Source organism: Gymnoscopelus braueri (genome assembly GCF_963280865.1).
Source record: "Gymnoscopelus braueri genome assembly, chromosome: 1".
NCBI lineage: Eukaryota > Metazoa > Chordata > Actinopteri > Myctophiformes > Myctophidae > Gymnoscopelus > Gymnoscopelus braueri.
In genome coordinates this window covers 15,774,513-15,788,964 of record NC_137603.1, presented here as the reverse complement: position 1 = coordinate 15,788,964, position 14,452 = coordinate 15,774,513, and the positions used below count along the sequence as shown (strand labels likewise).

The following is a 14,452-nucleotide window of genomic DNA, read 5'->3' as shown; positions in this document are numbered from 1 at the left end:
GAAAACACAACAAGCTGCTGGACTTGGCCCATGTTACATTAAACTGGAGAGACTGGCCAGTGTACTGACATTTAATGAAATCACTGTAATACACTCTGAGCATCCCCAGGCACACCTGAGTGCCTTCCAGCGTCCACCATTGCCACGCAAATTCTGAATGACTGTTATGGAGCAACCAATACACTGTCTCCAGTTCAGTGTACTGGCAGGAGAGGTGAATACTGTAGCATAACTCACTCAATCCGGGAAAGCATCACTGTCAGTCTAGATTTCTTTGGCTATTAAAAAAATAGCAGATATATACAAGCAGTGCCGCGCTATGAGCTTGTAGATCCGCTATTTTTGAAAAATCGATTTGAGTTACAAATGTTCGCTTTAAGTTCAATGATTTGCACACATTTTTACGATTTCCCCCCCCCCCAAATATAGCAGATCTACAAGCTCATAGAACTTATATCTGCAATTATATTATATATTATAATATATTATATTATTGAATAGCCAAAGAAATCTAAAATGACAGATGTGTTCCCAGATTGAATGTAATCATTCAGCTTATTCTTTTTTAACCCATTTTAGACCTGGAACGCATCTGTGTCACTTTAGGTTTCTTTGGCTATTCAAAAATAGCAGATATACAAGCTCATAGCGCGGCACTCGGTGCCGTGCTATGAGCTTGTAGATCTGCTATTTTTGAAAAATCTTAAAAAATATATATTTTTTATATATTTCTTAAAAAATCTGTTAGGATTTAGAAAACATTTTAAGAATCAGACTCAGGCCTTAATGGGTTAAACGAAACCATACCTCTGTTCCACAACGGTCTTGAGACGATCGTTCTCGCTCTGCAGCAGGGCAGCCTCCGGACCGTGGGAGATCTTCTCATCGTCCGTGCCGTTGATGCTGGATGCCTGGTTGGATGAAGGGGTGTCACGGCCAGACTCCTGAAACAGAGGACATAGAGAAAATATACCTTTTTTTAATTTCAAAGGACCTTCAAAAAGTTATTGTACTCGAAACGTGTTGCTGAGTAGTGTGTGAGAGTTTAAGTCAATTGTTTGTTCGTTCGCCTAAACAAAAAAACTTATATATAGCTGTTTGAAGGCTGTTTGAAGGCATTAAAACGGTTATTTTGCATTGTACAGTGGTCTCCCTCCTCAATTGCTTTTGCATTAGATTTTTGCCTCCTTGGGAACCCTAGGACTCCCAGTTTGATATTAACCCATTAACTCATTCAGTGCCAAACTTATTTCTGGCATCCCTGTGCCAAGGCCAAAAATACATACATACAAGTGCTTAGGAAGCGAGATACAGCCTTTTTCAGTAAGAAGTTAAACAAGAAGTGAATGGAGCAGCAAATCTTCAAATCATGATATCTTGGGTTCTGAACGCTACGAGCTTGTAGATCTGCTATTTTTGAAAAATCGTGAAAATGTGTGCTTAGTGATTATTTAGCTCTTTAACTCTCAGAGTTATAAACCTGTAAGCTCCATTTGTACCCCTGGTGGTCCCCGGCCGGACCCCACATTGAGAAACAGTGGTTCAACGTGTTAGGAGTACTAGCAACAGCTTTCTTTCAAAATGTCTACGTCTGCTGGGATAAAAAAAATGCAGACAAGTGGGGTTTCACTTCAGCTGTAACAACAACAGGCTCTGCCATGTGAGGCACAGTGTCACACCCACAGCACATCAGCTGTGACACTGGAGAGGAGGTGGAGAGGGACTGTTGCTGGCATCCATCATGTCGTGTGGGCGAGCAGTCTGAGGCCTGCTAGTCAGTGGTGTAAAGTAACTAAGTACATTTACTTAAGTACTGTACTTAAGTACAATTTTGAGGTGTTTTTACTTTTCTTGAGTATTCCCAATTTCCAATACTTTTACTTCTACTCCACTACATCTCAGAGGCAAAAATGTTACTTTTACTCCACTACAATTATTTGAAAACTTTAGTTATTAGTTACTTTTCAGATGTAAATTATGATATCATGAAACATACATTTACCACTTTAACCCTATTTTATACATAGGCTATTTGAAAATAGCCGATCTACAAGCTCACAACGCGTCGCGATGCGACGCGTTGTGAGCTTGTAGATCTGCTATTTTCAAACATTTTAGTACTTTTACTTTTGGTACTTTAAGTACATTTTGATGCCAATACTTTTGTACTTTTACTCAAGTAAGTTTTGAATTCTGGACTTTCACTTGTAACGGAGTATTTCTATATTGCAGTATTGGTACTTTTATAAAAAATATTTGAGTACTTTTTCTACCACTGCTGCTAGTTCTCAAACCATGGGTCGGAAACCCCAAGTGGGTCCGCATGAAGGTGACGGTGGGGTCACACATTGACAAATGAATAAAATTAGGGGAAAAAAAGTATTCTTCCCAATAAGAATTTGTGAATGCGTACACTATTTTGTTTTTTTCTTCCTTTTTTTACCAGGTTGCAAAACCTGGTCTACATCTGCACTCGCTAGTCCTGACTTTTGCGTCACTTTTTCCTCATTGGCTGGTCCTTTAGCCAATGAGGGCTCAATGTCCTCTCAGAACATGGGATCTAAAGACGACCCACAATACTGTGTTCGGCCACTGTATGTAACTCTATGGTAAGTGGCGCTGTTGCTCAATGTCTTCTCAGAATATGGGATCTAAAAACGTTTCCATGTTTAGTGAGAGAAATAAGCAACCATATGGGATCTAAAAACATTGCCATGTTTAGTGAGAGAAATAAGCAACCTGGTATAATATGACAATATGTCATATCTTGTTTTATTACAGTTCTTCCACAGATACAGGCTATACTATGCTTCCATATTAGAAATATGTACAGAAACACTTTTCTATTCAATATTCCTATTCAAGACTACACATGTATGATTTCTTTTAAAATATGCTTTATATCAGCTTTTAAATTGTACTATAAACATGTATACTGTGCTATAAAGTGTGAGGTCGCCACCACATTTCCCCCATAAAATGAAGTCATGGTATAAAAAAGTTTGAGAACCCCTGATCAATACATTGCACGGAGCTACTGTATGAGTGGGCCTTGTAACCTGAAACTGGGCAGTGTCTACAGCACAGGTGAGCAACCGGGAATTTACAATCCACTGGTCAATCTCCACGACAAGCTTTTTCGCTAGATTGGGGATCAATCTGAAAGCCCCGACAGAACAACCATTCATATGGTCCGCTTCCACAGCCTTCAGCTGTCTAGAACAAGGACACAGAGAGATGTGAGGGGATTTCAGAGGACTTGGAGCCTCAACTGAAAAAGTATATCAAAACCTGTGTGCCTTTTCTGCCTGCCGTTGGATGAGTCAACAGACATTACTGATGTCCTGCGCTTTTCAAAAACCTGCGCTTTTCATGATAGTAATTTCATGCCATCTGTCTGTAAGGCTAGCCAAAAATGTGATTTACATATGAAAAAGGATCATCTGCTATTATCAGTATTTTTAACCCGTTAAGACCTGGAACGCATCTGTGTCATTTTTTGATTTGAGCTAAAAATCATTATTTTACACTTTGGCTATTCAAAAATCGCGAAAATGTGTGCAAATCTTTGAATATATATATTATTTTAAAGCGAACGTCTTTAACTCAAATCTTTGCTTCTGGGGGTCCCTGGTACAACATATTTTGAGATGAGGGTCAGCGGCCAAATACATATAATTTTGGGGGTCCTTGACATGAAAAAGTTTGAGAACCACTGAAACATACGTTTTTCAGAAAACTGTTTTATTGATTTAGAAGACATTATTTTGTAGAATCGGCTTCAGGTCTTAATGGGTTAAAAGTTCCATAAATTGTTTTTTTCATTATTGGTGCATGTGCCTAACAGTTTTCTCCCCAGAGAGTCGGAATGTTATGTACATCTTGCCTTCATTATGCATATAAAATGGATAAATAAATCTATGTTGATATTATTCTAATGAGCTGTCTGGCCCTGGTAGTTTTGTGCTGGTGAATTAGGCTGCAGAATGTGATTATTCATGTCTGCAGTGCACGCTGGGTGTTGAGTAGCTTGGGGATCACCTTTAACCTCATTTATACGAGGCGATCTACAAGCGCACAGCGTGTCGCAATGTGACACCGCCCTACATCAGCCTTTTGACCCAAATCAGTCATAACCGACCAAAATACCCTCACCGTAAAAACGCTTTAAATAACATAAATCACGAAACACAACATAATGTGTCATAATGTGCCTGTTGTCAGTTTTAATGCACATTTACAGCATTTTAACTTTGTTAGGGTCAGTTAGGCTTTGTTTGTTTGGTTGGCTCCACATCCATCCCCATTTTGCGACCAGTTTCTATTTTATTCATTGAATAACACTAACACTATAAGTGCATGTTCAACATAAGAGGCACAAGCATGTTTGAGTGGAAAAAAGGGGACACATTTATAATATTTTGTTATTTTTTTGGTTTCTCTGTGGTGGCAATGTTTCATTACATTTCTGTAGTGGCCGTCCATGGCTGCTCTGTTAACCCTTTAAGACCGGGAACTCTGTGTCATTTTTACTTTGGCTAATCAAAAATAGCAGATATACAAGCTCGTAGCGCGGCACCGAGTGCCGCGCTACGAGCTTGTAGATCTGCCATTTTAGAAAAATCATGAAAAGTTGTGCAAATATTTGATTTTTTCTCTTTTTTTGGCGGACATTAGTAACTCAAATCTTTTCTTCTGGGGGTTCCAGGAACAAAATATTTTACAAATGTTCGCTTTAAAAAATATATATAATACAAGATTTTGCCACGAATTTTCACGATTTTTCAAAAATAGCAGATCTACAAGCTCATAGCGCAGAACTCCGTGCCGAGCTATGAGCTTGTATATCTGCTATTTTTTAATAGCCCAAAGAAATCTAAAAATGACACACGGACGCGTTCCCGGTCTTAAAGGGTTAACCACTTAAGCCCTATTCAAAATATTTCCAAAAAATATCGTGACATGCTGTGAACTTGCAGATCTGCTACTTTTGAAATGTTTTTCAAATTGTATTTTTTTTTTGAAAACCTTCGCCTGCAATGCTATGCCCAAAATAGGGACGCCGGGTTGAAAGAGGTTAAACACTTGGGAGTTGCTCAGAAGAATTCCAGAGCAGCATGAGGTGGAATGTTACCTGGGAGTGGTTACTTGACGTCTCCATCTTCTCCTGAGATTTGTCCTTTGCTAGCTTGGCAGCTTCTTTCACTTCCTGGAACTTCTCAGCAAACTGAAAAATTAACAAGATGCATGATGGATGGTTTTTGATTAGTAACGATACACGCTCACATTTAACTCATTCGGTGCCAATGACGTCGCAAAGTTTTTTGTTTTTTTAATAAAAAAAAAAAAAAGGTTCAGAACCCAAGATATGATGATTTGAAGATTTGCTGCTCCATTCACTTCTTGTTAAACTTCTTACTGAAAAAGGCTGTATCTCGGCTCCTAAGCACTTTTTTTTTACAATGTATTTTTGGCCTTGGCACAGGGGTGATATAGCCAGAAATATTTTTGGCACTGAATGAGTTGTTAAGTGAGCGCCTAAATTTCACAATGTTGGAAACTTGGAAAGATTTCTAGACTGGTTCAGATATGATAAACCGAGAGACAAGGAGGAATAGAGGCATATTGTTGCTGCGGGGCAGAAACCATGTATCCTTGTAAATGAAGGCCCTATTTCAGACTTTGTCATATGACAGTGTCGCAGTGAAAATAGCAGATCTACGAGGGCTTGTAGATCTGACATTTTCACTACTTTTGTAGAACAAGCTTACAGATCTGTTTTTTTTTCTTTCTTGTCTGCTTGTGGGTTTTATAAATATTTAAACAATGAAAAGTATTAACAAGAGCTTATGACTAGATAATAATTACATTGGAACACAGATTCCTTTTTACATTTCCTGAAAAGTAACAGTTTTGGACAGCGCCTGACAGCGACGATATATGAGATGGAAATCATTATCTACAGTATATGGTAATTAGGGCTTGAGAAGCAAATGTCCTTAACTACCCCCCAATAACTTTGTTTATTAAAGGGCAAGACCACTTTGGTAGAGGTTTGGGGTTGTGTAGTTACCTTGCCATGATGTAACTCCAAAGATGGACAAGAAATCAAAAATAATTGCTCCATTGATTAGAAATTGATAATTCAAAATATGCTCCTCATTGACTTACATTGTACAGTGAAACAGCTCTCAAAGTCATTCTTTTAGCACATAAACGAACACAAACAAAGCTGATTCAGACCATATCACCAAACCCAGTTTGTTTTTTTAATAAAAATGTCAACTTCCTGTTGATTTTACTATTTGAAGATCCGGATCCGGATCCAGAGATCCAGTCCGGGTTTTCTTTTTAATAAAACTAGCAAAATCAACAGGAGGTTAACATTTTTATAAAAAAAATAAACAGTACTGGGTTTGGTGATGTTCTATATTGTCTGAATCAACTTTGTTTGCGTTCGTTTATGTGCTAAAAGAGTGACTTTGAGAGCTGTTTTACCGTACAATGTAAGTCAATGGGGAGCATATTTTGAATTATCAATTTCTAACCAATGGAGCAATTATTTTTGATTTCTTGTCCACCTTTGGAGTTACATCATGGCAAGGTAACTACACAACCCACACCTCTACCAAAGTGGTCATGCCCTTTAACATGCATTTGACTGAATTAAAAATGAAAGGAAAACAAAAAGACATTCAAATCTCCATAAAACCAGTTATAAAAGTTTTATAATACATTTTCAACTGTTGCGTCACGTTTCTGTGTGTGTTGAAAATCCATTAGTTCGATGGAGCGACACAGTTGTACCTCAAAGTATTGCCAATTATTTGGGGTCCCACTTGCAATACCCTTCATGGCCCACGGGGTTGAGAACCAGTGAATTAGCCCATGCTGTATACATACGGTCTCCTCTCAGCTAGAGAGACCTAAGTTCCCTAATTGTGTTTATACTGACCTTAGCCAGCTGCTGCTCTGAAGCAAATCCCAGGCCGAAGACTGTGTTGGCTCTGCTGTCCGCCCATTGGCCAAACTTCTGCGATGTCTTGGTGAACGTCATGTTGGGTGTGATGGTGCTGTTGATGATCACCTGTCGCAGAAAACACAGCATTGAGGCATTACTGATTCAATCACAACGCACTCCATTAAGCCATTCAATCCGGGGAACGAATCTGTGTCATTTTAAAGACGGGGTGCCGTGATTTTCAGTGATCCCCCCCCCCCCCTAAAACATAATCATCAGGTATTATGGTTATACTAGGAGGAAGATTTTTTTCCTAAAGTGTACAGAAATTGTTAAAATTATGTTTTTATGTGGACACGCCTCCAGTTCATTAAGTATACCTGGTTCTCACCTTAGCACCTCCTCCACCACCTTAGCACCACCCACCTGTCCTAGTCCCTCCTCCTCCTCCTCATGCCCACACCTGTTGTGTTATGATAATGAGGGGGAGGGTATATTTTTTACTATGTCACTAAAGGGCTGTTTTTCTATTGGCACGTTTGACCCTCAAGGTTTCAGTCTCCAGGAAGAAACTCTAAATAGTCAGAGAAGACATAAAACACCATAAAAACACCACCAGGGGGCTTAATGAAGTTCTATCAACCTCATAGACACATGAAAAACAGAAAAGAGATTTCTTTGGCTATTCAAAAATAGCAGATATACAAGGTCATAGCGCGGCACCGAGTGCCGCGCTATGAGCTTGTAGATCTGCTATTTTTGGGGAAACTCGTGAATATTCGTGCAAATCTTCGCTTCTGAGAAAAAAAAGGATTATGCCTATGACACGACTCGCAAATGTGATGTCACCGACGTGTGCACGTCATTCAAGAGGGCGATCTCACAGCGGCGGGCGGGCTCAGTGGTGAATAGGCCTATTGTTCCACCAAAAGGACAAACCCAGATTGTAGTTCCATTCATAATATCATTAGAGTGAATCTAGCTGTGCTCTGCCCTAGATTGAAGGCCAACTACTATAGCTGCCTCTCTGCGACCTTATCCTCTGACTGATACAAAGCTGCTCCTTTCACACCTGGTTCATCATCACACTTGGGACTGACAGTTTTGCCTAGAATTAGCTGCAACATACACGCGTATAGATGGTCTTGTGTTCTTCTTATACTGTATGCTACTTTGTTGGTCTTACTTTGTTGCAATTTAACCTATTAAAGATCTGGAACGTATCTGTGTCACTTTTTCATTTGAGCTAAAAAAGCGTTATTTTACACTTTGGCTATTTCAAAAATAGCAGATCTACAAGCTCATAGCGCGGCACCGAGTGCCGCGCTACGAGCTTGTAGATCTGCTATTTTTGAAAAAATCGTGAAAATGTGTGCAAATCTTTGAATATATATTGTTTAAAGCGTATATTTTTAACTCTATTCTTTGCTTCTTGGGGTCCCTGGAACTAAACATTTTGAGATGGGGGGTCGGCGGCCAAATACATATCATTTTGGGGGGTCCTTGACATGAAAAAGTTTGAGCACCACTGATATAGAAACATACGTTTTTTTAAGAAAACTGTTGGGATTTAGAAGACATTTTGTAGAATCGGCTTCAGGTCTTAATGGGTTAACAAATAATGCCCCTTTTCAAAAGATTTAAATTCATAAATACATACACAAATATTTGCCACAAGACAACATATTTGCCACAAGATCAACCACAACCAGTGACATGAACTTTATTCTCTCGTATAAACAGGAAATCACAAATTCCTTAGGAACAAAACTCAAATAGTTTGCCGACAGTGACTTAAAAAGAAAGAAATCTTAAAGAGGCCAGTAATCAAAACACCTTTAGATGTGTGGCCGCAAGCATTGACAAGTCTCTCACACCCTAACAGTATCAAAGAGCATCTACTATTTTTAACTCATTAAAACCGGGAAAGCATCCGTGTCATTTTAGATTTTTAGCGTTGGCTATTTTTGAACATTTTTGAAAAATCTTGTAAAGTTTGAGAACTACTGTTTTAGAAGGCATTTGTAGAAATCGGCCACAGGTCTTAATGGGTTAAAACAGAAGTGTATCTGCAGTCTCCGCAGTGACACACAGACACACAGACACACATGCTATGCATACATATAGCCCACCGGTGAGGTGATCCACTAACCTCTAAGTCAGCTATGCTGATACACTACACTCTCAGCTGTTGGGACCACTGCGGTATACTGTATCTATCAGCAGCCAGGACACATTTGCTGCTGTATAAAATGATCAAGTCACTTCTTCAAAGTGTATTTGACAGCAGTGTTAATGGAATGTTGTTAATAGTGGATGCTTAATTGATAGACGGCAACAGCTGTTCCAAACTACACAGGCAAAGTTGTGCTCGTGTGTTCTTGCTTGTATAGTACTCCAAATGCAGATGTATCTAAATGATACGTTTCTATAGCGTCTTTTTTTCCAAAAGGCACTTTACAATGTGCGTTACGTTGACACACCGGCGGCAAAGGCAACCGTGGCAAGGCACGAACCTGCTCATTGGGAGCAGTTTAACTCTTTGACTGCCAATGACGAGATTTCTCGTCACATTTTGCTAAGGTGCGATAAGGTGCAATTTTGTGTTTTCAATGGTTTTCCACAAGATGGCGCTGTTCGCTTGCCTATGGGGTCACCGTTTGGCTCCCAGTGAAGCAGCAGAGGAGCAGCGGGTCACGTGATCGATCGCAAAAAAAATTAAATGCCCATTCACTTCCTTGTTATTCCATTTGGAAGAATGGCTTTTTGAGTGGTGCCAACCACTCCTACATTTGACCGTGTGTGTGTCCGTATGTTTGCGGACGGCCTCAGCATGTTTGTGTCTGGCCTCAACAGCTGCAGCTGATTGCAACACAAAGATGCAACCAGTTACACTAATTAAACACAAACAGGAGTGCAACACATGCGCATAATGAACTCAAAGGCACCACTCACCCCCGATTCTACGAGACTCGGATACTTTTAAAGCGAGGGACTTGATCATACTGGATGAATATTCTATGATTTTTCAAAGGTTAGCGGAAAAAAACTTGAAAATCGCTGGCAGTGGCTTGGCAAATGATGTTTTATTTCTGGCAGTGAAAGAGTTAAGGTTCGGTGTCTTCCTCAAGGACACCTTGACACAAAGACAGGAGGATCCAGGGATCGAACTCCTATAGAGACGTCCACTCTACTTCCTGAGCCACTGCTGCCCAATGAACACAGAGAAACAGACAAACCACAGCCAAAGCCCTTCACTTCACTTCAACATGCATATAGGGGGGTACAACAGAGGTCAGACGCATGGCACGTGCAAATTATCCAAATAATTACATAACACCACAAGACAGTTTAATCACCATGCACCCGTTGTCTCATAGCAACCTGGCTCAGAACACCAGAGTTTAAATTGCTGACGAGACTATAACCCGTTCAATCCAGTAACGCATCTGTGTCATTTTTTATTTCTTTGGCTATTAAAAAATAGCAGATATACAAGCTCATAGCGTGGCACCGAGTGCCGCGCTATGAGCTTGTATATCTGCTATTTTTGAAAAATCATGACAATTTGTGCAAAACATTTGTAAAACATCTTTGTTCCACGGACCTACAGAAGCAAAGATTTGAGTTACAAATGTTCGCTTTAAAAAAAATATATATATTCAAAGATTTGCACAAAATGTTCACGATTTAAAAAAAAATAGCAGATCTACAAGCTCGTATTTTTGAACAGCCAACGTATAAAATAATGGCTATAGCTCAGATCTAAAAAGACACAGACGCGTTTCCCGGATTGAATGGGATAATGTCTCCTCTCTCTAACAGCCTGCCTCCGTTTTCTTCCTCATCCTCGCTGTCTTAACTGTTTTAACACTTCACACACAGCCCTCCTTTCCAGAGCACAGAGCCTGCCGGAATGTGTGGAGCTTTAGCCAAACAGAGATGAACAAACACAAGTTTGCAATCAATACAAACACAGCTTGTTGGTTGGTTCAAATCCAACCCAAACAAAATTCCAATGGGTTATAGTCTAAGACTCATCTTCTAGGCCAGGGGTCTTCAACGTTTTCAGGCCAAGGACCCCCTAAGCTGAGAGAGAGATGAAGCAGGGACCCCCTCTATATTGTATACAATTGTATTTAAGATTAAACTTTTTTTGTTTACTCGGTCTGCTCTTTGTTCCCTCTACACCTATACTTCTTCGCCAAAAATAGCCAATCTACAAGCTCACAACGCCTCGCAGCGCGAGGCGTTGTGAGCTTGTAGATCGGCTATTTTGGGCTAAAGTTCTCCTCTGAAAAGGGAAGCTAAGCTTCAAGTGGTTAAGGTAAAAAAAAATCATATCACACAAAGATTTGGCGGACCCCCTGTAGTAACTCTGAGGACCCCCTAGGGGTCCCGGACCCCCTGTTGAAGACCCCTGTTCTAGGCACATCAGTCAAGGCAGAACCACTAAAAGCCCAATATATACTTTGTCATTATGACGGTTATCACTCGCCAAAAATAACTTAAGAAAACCTTTTCAGTTGAAAAGTTATATTCAGTGAGCAACATAGTCGACTATAAATCAGCCATAAGAATGCTATTGTCAATGTGATTTGTACTCTAGAGATCATAACAGTTCAGACTACGGATGAAATGTGTATCCTTGCTAAGGCCGTCTTCTCGATTGTTATACGCCGTTGAAAATAGCCCGTCTCGCCAAAAATACATAGTAAAACACAGGAGCGAGATACAGAATATTTCCCAAATACTTTAACCAGGAAGTGAATGGAGCAGTAAATCTCACGTTAGCTCCTGGTTCTGTGGGGAAAAAAGTCATCCTTGGCAGTCTGAGCCTTTGGAAAAAAGTTGTCAAAGTCGTCCTATGGCAGTCCCAATGTTAACCCAGGGCCATCCTCACTCAGAGTGGGGCATTTATTCAGTAAAGGATATATTACGTTATTTATCAACAATGGAGTTTTAAGGAATCACCATAGTGATTTGGAGGCTTGATGAAAACAAGAGAAGGTCTATTAGTTGGTCTAAATATGAACCCTTGGTAAACACAGCTGTGATTACAAGTCAGGTTTTTATAGTATTTAATTGTTGGCACCCTATCTAATTCTTAACACATGAGTAGTCTCACTGAATCGTATAGGCAATCTCTGTGATATATACAATATATACACTCAGGCGCTTATATCCGGTGAGTATCCGGCGTTTATCAATGACGTATATCGGTTAAAGTGGTTAAACTGATTTCAATGCTATATTAACTAATTAAGCTGGGGACCCCCTGGAACCCCCTCAAAGACCCCTGGAGGTCCTCGGACCCCACTTTGAGAACCACTGGCTTAGCGGCCACTGCCCAGAACTCTGGTGGGATCCATAATAACGCTCACTGAAAGTAGCAATTACTTTGCATGTTCCGGTTTAACACTATTCCGTTCCTCATACTTTATCAGGTATGCCTGTCCAACTGTATTTAGGCATGTACACATAGTCAAGATGATATGCTGCAGTTCATACTGATCATCAGAATGGGGGAAGAAGGTGATTTAAATGACGTGTGTGTGTGTGTCATGGTAAAATAGGAAATTTCCCAGCAGACGGGAAATGTAAGAAGAGCATACCGACACCCACCAGAGAGCGGTCTGTCAGAATGCTCCGAGACAGTTATTAGCGTTAAATTGGACGGCTCGGAGGGAGGGGGAAACGCTCATGTTGATAGGAGCAAGCTGATAGGTGAGGGAGTGCCCGCGCCATTTCCTGGGATTTAACATATATCACATATACGCTAGGGCATTCACGAATAGTGATTTTTAGCATTCGAATTATTCGACCTATAAGTATTCGAATATTCGATTAATCGATTTGATTATAAAAAATAAAAAAAAAATTTTTTTTTTTTTTTTTTCAATGGCTCGACTCAAGGAATGCGAGTTGACGTCACACCAGAGCTCACAGCTGCGTGTCTGCTGTAGAAAAGCCAAAAAAATAAATATATATATATATATATATATATATATATATAGAATAATCGAATAGTTTGATAGTCGAATAGTCGGTTTGATAGTCGAATATTCGAATTTTCGACTATTCTGTTAATGCCCTAATATACGCACACATATTAGAGGTGCAAATGTTCACAAAAATCACGGTTCAGTTCGATACAATATTTCGATACAGCAAAAAAAGTATCGAGAGAAATGTCCTAGATGGGGGTCTGCGGTCAAATATATAATTTTGGGGTCCTTGACATGAAAAAGTTTGAAAACCACTGATATTATAGAGACATACGTTTTTTTGTTAGGATTTTGAAGACATTTGTAGAATCCCCAGAAGCAAAGATTTGAGTTAAAAATGTTTGCTTTAAAAAAAAATCCATGATTTAAAAAAAGAAATAGCAGATCTACAAACTCGATTTTGCTTCAATGAACGTGGGAGAGCCTCCGCAGCTGATGTGTGTGCCATCTATTTAGGAGGAGCAGCTGAGATTGTCACTAAATGATAACTGCTGTTATGTCAGTCCACCTTAAGGCAAGGTTAGCTCCGTGCCATCGTCTCTGTGGGAATATTTTTGTTTTAAGCAGATACAAACAGAGCCCATGGATATCACACAGGGTATCACACATGACGACAGAGACGAGTTGCAAGCTTTGCAAGAGATTATATATATATATATATATATATATATAATTGTATCGACTACTCGAGTACTCTGGGAAGTGGGAACAGAACAAATGGTTTCATTACTCTCGAGTATGTGTGTGTGTATGGAAGTATACGTGAAATGCAAGTGGTAATGAGCTTTACAAACCGAAACAATTGCGTAACCTGAGGGTGAGACAAAGTGATACAGAGCCAATTTCTTTTTCCCCCAGACAGACAGACTTTGTCTGAAATAGAGAGTGTAAAGCTATAGGAGGGACCTGACTGTTATTTTGCCTACTCGGTAATGTGGTGCGTAATTGGATAAAGACCCGGGTGGAAGATAATCCACTTTACACCCAATGAAGCCACCCGACACCAGACAGTGCACACAGTGACAGCAGTGTCCTGCTCCTCCGACACAACATCCCAGCTCACTATAGCAGCTCTGTCTGTCTGTCTGGCCCCAGAGGAACTCTCAGGAGAGCTTATTAATCAGTACAGCACTGAGTACACAGAGCATTCACCCACCATGCTTAGCGCAGTGCTTCTCTTTTTACCCCCCATAAGGAGAAGACTTGAGTTTTGATGTTTCAAAAAAAGAAAATGGCAGATCTACAAGCTCACAACGGGCTCGCATCGTGGCATGCTGTAAGCTTGCTTGTAGAATCGGCTATTTTCAAATTGCCGACGTATATCGGTTAACGTGGTTTAAACTGATTTCAATGCTATATTAACTGATTTAGCTGGGGACCCCCTCAAGGACCACTGGGGGTCCCCGCACCCCATTTTGAGAACCACCGGCTTGGCGGCCACTGCCCAGAACTCCGGTGGGATCCATAATAACGCGCGCTGAAA

General features: G+C 40.1%; 1 protein-coding gene across 1 annotated transcript in view; it reads right to left on the bottom strand.

Annotated features, from left to right (window-relative positions):
* Nucleotides 1-14,452, bottom strand: part of homer2 (homer scaffold protein 2) — a 53,345-nt gene that overhangs the window by 15,326 nt on the left and 23,567 nt on the right. Inside the window, exons 3-5 of the mRNA XM_080439730.1 lie at nt 6,956-7,087; nt 5,135-5,227; nt 808-944 (exon numbers count right to left, since the gene is read on the bottom strand). Coding sequence (XP_080295856.1) covers nt 808-944; nt 5,135-5,227; nt 6,956-7,087 — 362 coding nt within the window. The remainder of the gene's footprint in view (nt 1-807; nt 945-5,134; nt 5,228-6,955; nt 7,088-14,452) is intronic.